Source organism: Pristiophorus japonicus, chromosome 6 (genome assembly GCF_044704955.1).
Source record: "Pristiophorus japonicus isolate sPriJap1 chromosome 6, sPriJap1.hap1, whole genome shotgun sequence".
Lineage (NCBI taxonomy): Eukaryota > Metazoa > Chordata > Chondrichthyes > Pristiophoridae > Pristiophorus > Pristiophorus japonicus.
Genome location: NC_091982.1, coordinates 182,534,499 through 182,547,519, shown reverse-complemented (window position 1 = coordinate 182,547,519; position 13,021 = coordinate 182,534,499). Strand labels below are relative to the sequence as shown.

The 13,021-nt window shown below is 46.2% G+C and overlaps 1 protein-coding gene across 2 annotated transcripts in view; it reads right to left on the bottom strand.

The window, feature by feature from the left end:
• Positions 1–10,105, bottom strand: part of xxylt1 (xyloside xylosyltransferase 1) — a 198,327-nt gene extending 188,222 nt beyond the window's left edge. For both annotated transcript variants that reach the window (XM_070882289.1, XM_070882290.1), the window contains exon 1: positions 9,538–10,105. In XM_070882289.1, the coding sequence (XP_070738390.1) occupies positions 9,538–10,044 (507 nt within the window). In that variant the 5' untranslated portion in view covers positions 10,045–10,105. The remainder of the gene's footprint in view (positions 1–9,537) is intronic.
• Positions 10,106–13,021: the final 2,916 nt, after the last annotated feature.

Here is a 13,021-nt window from a genome sequence, read left to right as displayed (position 1 = left end):
TCGGTTGATGGTGGCTTTGTAGTCGCCACAAATCCTAACCGAGCCATCTGCTTTGAGGATGGAACGATGGGACTTGCCCAGTCGCTGAATTCAATGGCCGAAATTACGCCCTCTCTGAGCAGCCTGTCCAGTTTACTTTCAATTTTCTCATGCATCGCGTATGGCACCGCTCTGGCTTTGTGGTGTACTGGTCTGGCGTCCAGAGTGATGCGTATCACTACTTTAGTGCCCTTGAATGTTCCGACACCGGGTTGAAAGAGTGACTCGAATTTTTGCAATACCTGCGAGCATGAACTTTGCTCCACGGATGAAATGGCGTGCACATTCCCCCCATTTCCAATTCATCTCAGCTAGTCAACTCCTCCCCAAAAGCGCAGGGCCATTTCCCGGAACAATCCAGAGTGGTAGCCGGTTCTGTAATCCATTATGCGTTACCACCAAGTTTGCACTGTACAGCACTGGGATTATCTCTTTGGTGTACGTACGTAGCTGCGTCTCAATGCGTTCCAGTTTGGGCCTGCTAACTCTGTGTGGCCATAGTCTCTCAAATTGTTGGGCGCTCACGAGTGACTGGCTAGCTCCCGTATCCAGCTCCATGTGCACCGGGATGCCATTCAGTAAGACTTTCATCATCATGGGTGGCGTTTTAGTGTATGAGCTGTGGACGTCAGCCACATGAACTCTCTGAACTTCAGCATCCATGGTTGTTCCCCAGGCCTCATCCTGCACTGCAGACCCCTCATCTGGTTCCCCTGTCTCGCAGACTAGCCTCGCTACTGCCTTTTTGCACACCCTGGCCAAATGTCCACTGACATTACAAATCCTGCAGGTATAAAGCTGGAACCTGCAGCTTTTGGCAGTGTGTCTACCCCCACACCTCCAGCATGAGCTGAGATTGCTGTTAACAAAAGGACTATTCCCAGGCATTCCTCTCTGATGGCCCGTTTGGCTGTTTCTAAGCACTCTGATGGAGGGTGTTAATGGTCCCCTCACGGGATGCATTGTTCCTCATGATGGCGTGAATTGCCGATTCCCTTTCCATTGTCCCTGTTGCGGGCCCACCCTGGAGCTTGTTGCTGCCTGGGCAGTTTCGAATTGCCCTTGCCTGGGCGGTGTCAAATTGCCCTTGCCTGCCCATGGGGTTCTGTATCACTTTTACAACATTAACTCCCTGGTTCATCGCAATGTTAAAACAGGGCTGCGTGCGTAAATTAGCTTGGTCTCCTCTTCCCCTGCCATAAAGGTCTGAGCTATCAACGCCGCACCTTGGTCTTTATGAGCTTCCTGAAAATGCCGGCATGATTAAAGCCCTCGATGAAAAAGTCCCTTAACATCTCCCCCCTGCAGGCATCGGAAAACTTAGAGACTGGCCAAACGCCGCAGTTCCGCCACGAAGTCCGAGATGTTTTGACCCTCCCGACGCCGGTGAGAGTAGAACCGGTGCCGGGCTATGTGTACGCTACTTGCCAGTTTGAGATGCTCACTGATCAGCTGGCTGAGCTCTTCGAAGGACTTGTCCACTGGCTTTTGGGGTGCGAGCAGGTCTTTCATCGGCACATACGTCTGTGGACCACAGCTGGTCAGTAGATGCGCCCTCCGCTTGTCAGCCGCTATCTCTTCCAGACAGTCCTCTGTGGCAAAGCTCTGCTGGAGTCTTTCCACAAAGTCGTCCCAGTCCTCACCCACACAGTAGCGTTCCTCTGTGCCACCAGTGGCCATCCTCGTGGTTCGGTGATTCCCGTTTCTCATCGCCATAAATAGTGTCTCTGCACCTTGTTACAAACTCACATGAGGCATGTATATATCAGACACGGTCACTCTGTGACCTTCACTTTATTCCCAGGACCAAGGAGTGCTGACCCTGGGTGGGACCTCCTCTTTTATACCTGGAAACCCAGGTGAGGAGTGTCTCCCGCAAGCTCACCCCGTGGTCAGGGTGTGCATTTCAAGGGTACAGGTAAAGTGTGCATGAGTTACAGTTACATAACTATTGTCATTGCAAGATGGTGAAATACATGACAAAATGTGCTATACAAATGCAAGTTGTTTTTGTTGTAGTATTAGTAGTAAGGCACAGAATTTGAAAGTTCCGGAATTAGAAACTCTGAATATACTATTATGCATATATATATATTTTTTTAAGCGTAAAACAGGAACAGACAAACCTAGATGACTTCATATCAGCATTTCAGGAGCCCTCATGACAATGAGGTGAAGAAAAGTTAAAAGATAATTTTCTAAAATGAAATCGAAGTTAAGATTTTCAAATCTTAGAGTTACTTGCAAATTTTAAAAATGAACCAACATAGATGCATTTATTAGAGTAGTTTCAAGACATAACTTTGTCACTGTTTACCACTAAATATGAAAAGAATGGAGGAGATATGCAATACAAAGTTTGAAATGTTCCATGCCGATGAACCAACTGCACTGACTAGATGTGAGAACAAAGGAACAGGAGTTGGCCATTTAACCCCTCGAGCCTGTTCCACCATTCAATGAGGTCACGGCTAATCTGTGGCCTAACTCCGTATCCCCCAATAAAATTAATTGACCCAGCATCAACTTCTATTTGTGGAAGAGAATTCCAAACTTCGACAGTGTTTCCTAACTTAACTCCCAAAAGGCCAGGCTCCAACTTTTACGCTATGTCTCCTCGTCCTAGATTCCCCAACCAGCAGAAATTGTTTCTATCTACCCCATCAGTTCCCATTAATATATTGAAAGCTTTGATTAAATCACTCCTTAACCTTCTAAATTCCAGGGAATACAACTCTAGTTTGCATAATTTCTCTTCGTAATTTAAGCCTTGGAGTCCAGGTATCATTACCCCCTCCAAATCTAATACATCATTCCCAAGGTGTGGTGCCCAGAATTGAATACAGTACTCCAGGTGTGATTTAACCAGGGCTTTATTTAGCTGCAGCAGGTCTTCTAACCACTTGTATTCTAATCTTCTGGATATAAAGGCCAGCATCTGTCCATGACAATTTAATGCTCTATATCATCATAGGCAGTCCCTCAAAATCGAGGAAGACTTGTTTACACTCTAAAAGTGAGTTCTTAGGTGACTGAACAGTCCAATACAGGAATTACAGTCTCTGTCACAGGTGGGACAAACAGTCATTGAAGGAAAGGGTGGGTGGTGAGTCTGGTTTGCCGCACGCTCCTTCTTCTGCTACGCTTGTTTTCTGCATGCTCTCGGCGACGAGACTCGAGGTGCTCAGTGCCCTCCCGGATGCTCTTCCTCCACTTAGGGCGGTCTCTGGCCAGAGACTCCGAGGTGTCGGTGGGGATGTTGCAATTTATCAAGGAAGCTTTGAGGGTGTCCTTGAAACGTTTTCTCCGCCCACCTTGGGCTCGCTTGCCGTGTAGGAGTTCTGAGTAGAGCGCTTGCTTTGGGAGTCTTGTGTCAAGCATGCGGACAACGTGGCCCGCCCAATGGAGCTGGTCAAGTGTGGTCAGTGCTTCGATGCTGGGGATGTTGGCCTGATCGAGAACACTGACGTTGGTGCATCTGTCCTCCCAGGGGATTTGCAGGATCTTGCAGAGACATCATTGGTGGTATTTCTCCAGCGATTTGAGGTGTCTACTGTATATGGTCCACGTCTCAGCCATACAGGAGAGCGGGTATCACTGCAGCCCTGTAGAGCATGAGCTTAGTGTCAGATTTGAGGGCCTAATCTTCAAAAATTCTCTTCCTCAGGCGGCCGAAGGCTCCGCTGGCGCACTGGAGGCGATGTTGAATCTCGTCGTTGATGTCTGCCATTGCTGATAATAGGCTCCCAAGGTATGGAAAGTGGTCCACGTTTTCCACGGCTGCGCCATGGATCTTGATGACCGGTGGGGGGGGGGGGGGAAAACAGTGCTGTGTAGCGGGATCAGGTTGGTGGAGGACCTTTGTCTTACGGATGTTTAGTGTAAGGCCCATGCTTTCTTATGCCTCAGTGAAGATGTTGACTATGACTTGGAGTTCAGTCTCTGAATGTGCGCAGATGCAAGCGTCGTCCGCTTACTGTAGCTCGACGACAGAGGATGGGACGGTCTTGGATCTGGCCTGGAGATGAAGGTTGAACAGGTTCCCATCGGTTCTGTGGTTTAGTTCCACTCCAGTGGGGAGCTTGTTGAGTGTGAGGTGTAGCACTGCAACGAGGAAGGTCGAGAAGAGGGTTGGCGCGATGACGCAGCCCTGCTTGACCCCGGACGTGGATTGGGTCTGTGGCAGATCCATTGATCAGGATCACGGCTTGCATGTCGTCGTGGAGCAGGCGGAGGATGGTGACAAACTTTTGGGGGCGGCCGAAATGGAGGAGGAAGCTCCATAGTCCCTCGCGGTTAACAGTGTCAAAGGCCTTTGTAAGGTCAAAGAAGGCCATGTACAAGGGTTGGTGTTGTTCCCTGCATTTTTTTCTTGCAGTTGTCGCACCGCAAAGATCATGTCCGTTGTGCCCCGTAGTGGACGGAATCCACACTGTGACACCAGGAGGAGCTCCTTAGCCACAGGGAGAAGATGGTTCAGGAGGATTCTAGCGATGATCTTCCCTGTGGCTGACAACAGGGAGATTCCTCTGTCGTTGCCCAATCAGACGTGTCCTCTTTTTTTTTTAAAAAAGATGGTCACGATTACTGTATCTCGGAGATCTCCCGGCATGCTCTCCTCCTTCCAGATGAGAGATGAGGTCATGCATTTGTGCCAACAGTGCCTCTCCACCATACTTTAGTGCCTCAGCGGGGATTCCATCCGCTCCCATTGCCTTGTTGTTCTTGAGCTGACAGATGGTCTTTTCTACCTCGTGCAGGGCTGCCGTTTTGCCAAGATGGTGGCGGGTAGCATGCTGCGGGATGGAGTCGAGGACACTTGCGTCAAAGGCAGAGACTCGGTTAAGGAGATCTTCGAAGTGCTCCTTCCAGTGGGTCCTGACAGCCTCGGTGTCCTTGATGAGTGTCTCCCCGTCCTTCGCCAGCAGTGAGTTGGGGCCTTGGGTGCTTGGGCTGTAGTTGGCCGACAGCCACGATGTGCGAGGATTCTTCACAGCAGTCAAATCCACCTATGGCCCAAGCCATATATACAGTGACCCTGACGTTTCTTTGAACTCCACTGCTTCTAGATTTTCACTATTTAGAAAGTACTCTGATCTATCTTTTTTTAGGTCCAAAGTGGATGACCTCACACTTGCCGATATTGAAATATATTTCCAACAGTTTTGCCCATTCACTTAATCTATCAATATCTCTGTGTTATGCTTCCATCTACACTGCTTAGAATGCCACATATCTTTGAGTCATCAGCAAACTTGGATATGTGGGCCTCTATCCCGTCGTTTAAGTCGTTGATCAATACTATGAATAATTGAGTTCCCAATATAGATCCCTGTGGGGCGCCATTAGTCACATCCTACCAATAAGAGTATCTGCCTATTATCCCGACTCTCTGTCTCACCGCTCAGCCGATCTCTCAACAATGCTAATAGTTTGCCCTCAATTCCATGAGCTTCAACTTTTGCCAATAGTCTCTTATATGAGGGATTTTATCGAATGCCTTCTGGAAGTCCATATAAATAACATCCATAGACATTCCCCTGTCCACGACTTTCGTCACCTCTACAAAAATTCAATCAGGTTTGTCAGACACGTTACTCTTTACAAATCCATGCTGGCTCTCTGATCAGCTGAAAATGTTGAAAGTGTTCAGTCACTCCATCCGTAATTATAGACTCGAGTCATTTCCTGAGAACAGATGTTAGGCTACCTGATTATAATCCCCTGGTTTCCCTCTCTTACCTTTCTTATATAGCGGAGTGACATGTGCAATTTTTCAATCCAAAGAAACGAATCAAGAGAACTTTAGAAAATCATAGTTAGGGCCAAAGTTTCCCCTTCCCCATCAATCAGGAGGTCCAGTACAGGCCGCTCACAAGTTGGAGGAGATACCACGCAAATTGAAAGGGATCGCGTAAGCAAAAAAGAGAGGGAACATTGATAAGGCCATCTGCAAAGTTCTCACCTACTTCCTTTAAAACCCTGAGATGAAAACCATCTGGGCTTGTAAGCACATATTCAAGCAAGCACAATTGGAAACTTCATTTGCAAAGATGAAAGGGTGTAACTTAGGTGAATTCAACTTCAGTCTTGCATTATAAATCTTATTAAACTCAATTTTACATATCACTGTCCTAGAAACATAGAAACATAGAAAATAGGTGCAGGAGTAGGCCATTCGGCCTTTCAAGCCTGCATCACCATTCAATAAGATCATTACTGATCATTCATCTCAGTACCCCTTTCCTGCTTTCTCTCCATACCCCTTGATCTATTTAGCTGCAAGGGCCATATCTAACTCCCTCTTGAATATATCCAATGAACTGGCATCAACAACTCTCTGCGGTAGGGAATTCCACAGGTTAACAACTCTGAGTGAAGAAGTTTCTCCTCATCTCAGTCCTAAATGGCTTACCCCTTATCCTTAGTCTATGTCCCCTGGTTCTGGACTTCCCCAACATCGGGAACATTCTTCCTGCATCTAACCTGTTCAGTCCTGTCAGAATGTTATATGTTTCTATGAGATCCCCTCTCATCCTTCTAAACTCCAGTGAATACAGGCCCAGTCGATCCAGTCTCTCCTCATATGTCAGTCCTGCCATCCCAGGAATCAGTCTGGTGAACCTTCGCTGCACTTCCTCAGATTAGGAGACCAAAACTGAACACAATATTCCAGGTGAGGCCTCACCAAGGCCCTGTACAACTGCAGTAAGACTTTCCTGCTCCAAAACTCGAATCCCCTAGCTATGAAGGCCAACATACTATTTGCCTTCTTCACCGCCTGCTGTACCTGCATGCCAGCTTCCGATGACTGATGACACCCAGATTTCGTTGCACCTCTCCTTTTCCTAATCTGCCGCCATTCAGATAATATTCTGCCTTCGTGTTTTTGCCCCCAAAGTGGATAACCTCACATTTATCCTCATTATACAGCATCTGCCACGCGTTTGCACACTCACCTAACCTGTCCAAGTCCTCCTGCAGCCTTTAAGCATCCTCCTCACAGCTCACACCGCCACCCAGCTGAGTATCATCTGCAAACTTGGAGATATTACACTCAATTCCCTCATCCGAATCATTAATGTATATTGTAAATAGCTGGGGTCCCAGCACTGAGCCCTGCGGCACCCCACTAGTCACTGCCTGCCATTCTGAAAAAAAACCCGTTTATCCCGACTCTCTGCTTCCTGTCTGCCAACCAGTTCTATATCCACGTCAGTACATTACCCCCAATACCATGTGCTTTAATTTTGCACACCAATCTCTTGTGTGAGACCTTGTCAAAAGCCTTTTGAAAGTCCAAATACACCACATCCACTGGTTCTCCCTTGTCCACTCTACCAGGTGCATCCTCAAAAAATTCTAGAAGATTTGTCAAGCAGGATTTCCCCTTCATAAATCCATGCTGACTTGGACCGATCCCATCACTGCTTTCCAAATGTGCTGCTATTTCATCTTTAATAACTGATTCCAACATTTCCCCACTACTGATGTCAGGCTAACCGGTCTATAATTACCCCTTTTTTCTCTCCCTCCTTTCTTAAAAAGTGGTGCTACATTAGCTGCCCTCCAGTCCATAGGAACCGATCCAGAGTCGATAGACTGTTGGAAAATCATCACCAATGCATCCACTATTTCTACGGCTACTTCCTTAAGTACTCTGGGATGCATCCCAATCAGGCTCCGGGGATTTATCGGCCTTCAATCTCATCAATTTCCCGAACACAATTTCCTGCCTAATAAGGATTTCCTTCAGTTCCTCCTTCTCACTAAACCCTCGGTCCCCTAGTATTTCCGGAAGGTTATTTGTGTCTTCCTTCATGAAGACAGAACCAAAGTATTTGTTGAACTGGTTTGCCATTTCTTTGTTTCCCATTATAAATTCACCTGAATCTGACTGCAAGGGACCTACGTTTGTTTTCACTAATCTTTTTCTCTTCACATATCTATAGAAGCTTTTGCAGTCAGTTTTTATGTTCCCTGCAAGCTTCCTCTCATACTCTATTTTCCCCCTCCTAATTAAACCCTTTGTCTTCCTCTGCTGTATTATAAAATTTGTCCAGTCCTCAGGTTTGCTGCTTTTTCTGACCACCTTATATGCCTCTTCCTTGGATTTAACACTATCCTTAATTTCCTTTGTTAGCCACGGTTGAGCCACCTTCCCCATTTTATTTTTACTCCAGACAGGGATGTACAATTGTTGAAGTTCATCCATGTGATCTTCAAATGTTTGCCATTGCCTATCCACCATCAACCCTTTAAGTATCACTCGCCAGTCTATTCTGGCCAATTCATGTCTCATACCTTCGAAGTTACCTTTCCTTAAGTTCAGGACCCTAGTCTCTGAATTAACTAGTCTCCATCTTAATAAAGAATTCTACCATATTATGGTCACTCTTCCCCAAGGGGCCTCACACAAGATTGCTAATTAGTCCTTTCTCATTACACATCACCCAGTCTAGGATGGCCAGCCCTCTAGTTGGTTCCTCGACATATTGGTCAAGAAATCCATCCCTAATATACTCCAGAAAATCCTTCTCCACCGCATTGCTATCAGTTTGGTTAGCCCAATCAATATTTAATTTAAAGTTGCCCATGATAACAGCTGTACGTTTATTGCACGCATCCCTAATTTCTTGTTTGATGCTGTCCCCAACCTCACTACTACTGTTTGATGGTCTGTACACAACTCCCACTAGCGTTTTCTGCCCTTTGGTGTTCTGCAGCTCTACCCATACCGATTCCACATCACAAGCTAATGTCCTTCCTTACTATTGCATTAATTTCCTCTTTAACCAGCAACGCCATCCCACCTCCTTGTCCTTTCTACCTATCCTTCCTAAATGTTGAATACCCCTGGATGTTGAGTTCCCAGCCTTGGTCACCCTGGAGCCATGTATCCGTGATGCCAATTACATCATATCCGTTAACTGCTATCTGTGCAGTTAATTCGTCCACCTTATTCCGAATACTCCTCGCATTGAGGCACAGAGCCTTCAGGCTTGTCTTTTTGACACACTTTGCCCCTTTAGAATTTTGCTGTAATGTGGCCCTTTTTGATTTGTGCCTTGGGTTTCTCTGCCCTCCACTTCTACTTTTCTTTCTATCTTTTGCTTCTGCCCCCATTCTACTTCCCTCTGTCTCCCTGCATAGGTTCCCATCCCCCTGCCATGTGAGTTTAACTCCTCCCCAACAGCACTAGCAAACACTCCATCTAGGACATTGGTTCCGGTCCTGCCCAGGTGCAGACCGTCCAGTTTGTACTGGTCCCACCTCCCCCAGAACCCGTTCCAATTTCCCAGGAATGTCAGCAAGGAAGCCTAATCAAATGTTCAAACCCAAGTACTGTCTCGCAGAAGTTTATCGTCATTTGAATCTAATCAAATTCGATTCAAAGCAAAATTCACTCAAAGACATGAAATATTGTTACTGTCGATGGCAACATTAGACAGAGCAAGAGAACCGGTCCCATAAAATGCAGACAACTTGGGAATGTACCTGGTACTTGAAGGTAGCGGCTTGCATCAGCTGTTGCAGGAGCGGTTCTCCTATTTTTCTGCTGGGCACATCAGCAACAAAATGCAGATGGAGCACCTCATTGTCCTTAAACATAGCGTGTTTCACCATCGACTTAATGGCAACCGTAATTTTTTCTCGGAGACCATAGTTTTGGTCTACTTTGGTAAACATCATAAGAGCATGCAACGGCACTGTTTCTTTCCCCGGCGATTTCTCGGTTTCGCCGTTAACCGCTGCAGCACTTTCTTGAGATTCTGCCGTTTTTTTCCCACTGTGATTGGCTGCCAGTGGAGCATCGCCCTGTCCGCTCTTCCCTGCCTGGTTTTCTTTCATTCTCCTGGTGGTGCTGGAAAAATTTTCGTGGTTGGATCCAAAGTAGTAAAAGGCAAACACTGCCAATGCAGCTGCAAATAACAGGACAAACTGATAGGAGCGGAATGGGGTGAACTTCGCCTTACTCTGCACAATCATTCTCCACAATCCCATTGTTTTCAGACCGTGCCCATACTAATTGTCACGCCGAGGGGCAACTTTCTGTCTATTTCCAGCTTCTCTCGCAGGAAAGCGCCACTGCGAAGCCGATAGGCGGAGGAACAGACCAATCGGCTTCAGGGTGAACAACCAATCCAACGTCGTACCGGATGTGATGCGACTTATTGAGAATTGCTACAACCAATGCAAGGAAACGACTGATTTCAGGAAATTGACAAGGAGCTTAATTATGCGACGAGGAAACGACAGCGATGCGCAGGGAAATTGACAGATCGCATAGAAGCAAACCTGGAAAACCAAGCAAAAGTTCCACAAAAGGCCACAATTCAAAAATGGTCCTAAAGGACAAAAGACGCAAGATTCATTTTCAAATACATAGCAGTGGCTCCGTGGGTAGCACTCTCGCCTCTGAGTCAGAAGGTTGTGGGTTCAAATCCACATTCCAAAGAGACTTGAGCACAAAAATGGAGGTTGACACTCTAGTGCAGTGCTGAGGGATTGTTGCAGTGCTGTCTTTCAGATGAGATGTTAAACCAAGGCCAGTCTGCCCTCTAAGGTGGACGTAAAATGAGGAAACACTCTGTTGAAAGATTGGATAGGCTGGGATTGTTTTCTTTAGAACAAGGGAGACCTTATTGAGTTAATTCGGAAACTAGGGTCCTGAACTTAAGGAAATGTAACTTCGACGGTATGAGACGTGAATTGGCTAGAATAGACTGACAAAGGATACTTAAAGGGTTGTCGGTGGATAGGCAATGGCAAACATTTAAAGATCACATGGATGAACTTCAGCAATTGTACACCCCTATCTGGAGTAAAAATAAAACGGGGAAGGTGGCTTCACCGTGGCTAAGGGAAATTAAGGACAGTGTTAAATCCAAGGAAGGGGCATATAAATTTGCTAGAAAAAGCAACAAACCTGAGGACTGGGAGAAATTTAGAATTCAACAAAGGAGGACTAAGGGTTTAATTAAGAGGGGGGAAATACAGTACGAGAGGGGAAACATAAAAGCTGACTGCAAAAACTTCTATAGATATGTGAAAGTGAAAAGAAAAAGATTAATGAAAACAAACGTAGGTCCCTTGCAGTCAGATTCAGGTGAATTTATAATGGGGAACAAAGAAATGGCAGGCCAATTGAACAAATACTTAGGTTCTGTCTTCACGAAGAAAGACACAAATAACCTTCCAAATGTACGAGGGGACAGTGGGTCTAGTGAGAAGGAGGAACTGAAGGATATCCTTATTAGGCAGGAAAATGTGTTAGGGAAATTGATGGGATTGAAGGCCGATAAATCCCCGGAGCCTGATAGTCTGCGATAATGGCCCTAGAAATAATGGATGCATTGGTGATGATTTTCCAACAGTCTATCGACTCTGGATCAGTTCCTATGGACTGGAGGGTAGCTAATGTAACACCACTTTTTAAAAAGGGAGGGAGAAAGAAAATGGGTAATTATAGACCTGTTAGCCTGACATCTGTAATGGGGAAAATGTTGGAATCAATCATTAAGGATGAAATGGCAGCGCATGTGGAAAGCAGTGACAGGATCTGGCCAAGTCAGCATGGAATTATGAAAGGGAAATCATGCTTAACAAATCTTCTGGAATTTTTTGAGGATGTAACTTGCAGAGTGGACAAGGGAGAACCAGTGGATGTGGTATATTTGAACTTTCAAAAGGCTTTTGACAAGATCCCACACAAGAGATTGATGTGCAAAATCAAAGCACATGGTATTGGGGGTAATATACTGACATGGATAGAGAACTGGTTGGCAGACAGGAAGCAGAGAGTCGGGATAAACGGGTCCTTTTCAGAATGGCAGGCACTGACTAGTGGAGTGCTGCAGGGCTTAGTGCTAGGACCCCAGCTTTTTACAATATACATTAATGATTTAGATGAAGGAATTGAGTGTAATATCTCCAAGTTTGCAGACGACACTAAACTGGGTGGCGGTGTGAGCTGTGAGGAGGACGCTAAGAGGCTGCAGGGTGACTTGGACAGGTTAGGTGAGTGGGCCAATGCGTGGCAGGTGCAGTATAATGTGGATAACTGTGAGGTTATCCATTTTGGGGGCAAAAACACGAAGACAATATTATCTGAATGGCGGCAGATTAGGAAAAGAGGAGGTGCAACGAGACTTGGGTACCATGGTTCATCAGTCATTGAAAGTTGGCATGCAGGTACAGCAGGCGGTGAAGGCGGCAAATGGTATGTTGGCCTTCATAGCTAGGGGATTTGAGTATAGGAACAGGGAGGTCTTACTGCAGTTGAACAGGGCCTTAGTGAGGCCTCACCTGGAATACTGTGTTCAGTTTTGGTCTCCTAATCTGAGGAAGGATGTTCTTGCTATTGAGGGAGTGCAGCGAAGGTTCACCAGACTGATTCCAGGGATGGCTGGACTGTCATATGAGGAGAGACTGGATCAACTGGGCCTTTATTCACTGGAGTTTAGAAGGATGAGAGGGGATCTCATAGAAACGTATGAGATTCTGACGGGACTGGACAGGTTAAAAGCGGGAAGAATGTTCCCGATGTTGGGGAAGTCCTGAACCAGGGGACATAGTTGTCAGATAAGAGGTAGACCATTTAGGACTGAGATGAGAAGAAACTTCACCACTCAGAGAGTTGTTAACCTGTGGAATTCCCTGCCACAGAGTGTTGTTGATGCCAGTTCATTGGATATATTCAAGAGGGAGTTAGATATGGCCCTTACGGCTAAGGGGATCAAGGGATATGGAGAGAAAGCAGGAAAGGGGTACTGAGGGAATGATCAGCCATGGTCTTATTGAATGGTGGTGCAGGCTCGAAGGGCCGAATGGCCTACTGCACCTATTTTCTATGTTTCTATGTATAAAATTATGAGTGGCTTAAACACAGTGGCTATGAAGGACCCATGTCCCTTAGCCGAGGGGGTCAACAACCAGGGGGCATAGTGTTGCGTATGCAATAACTCAATCGGCTTAGTAC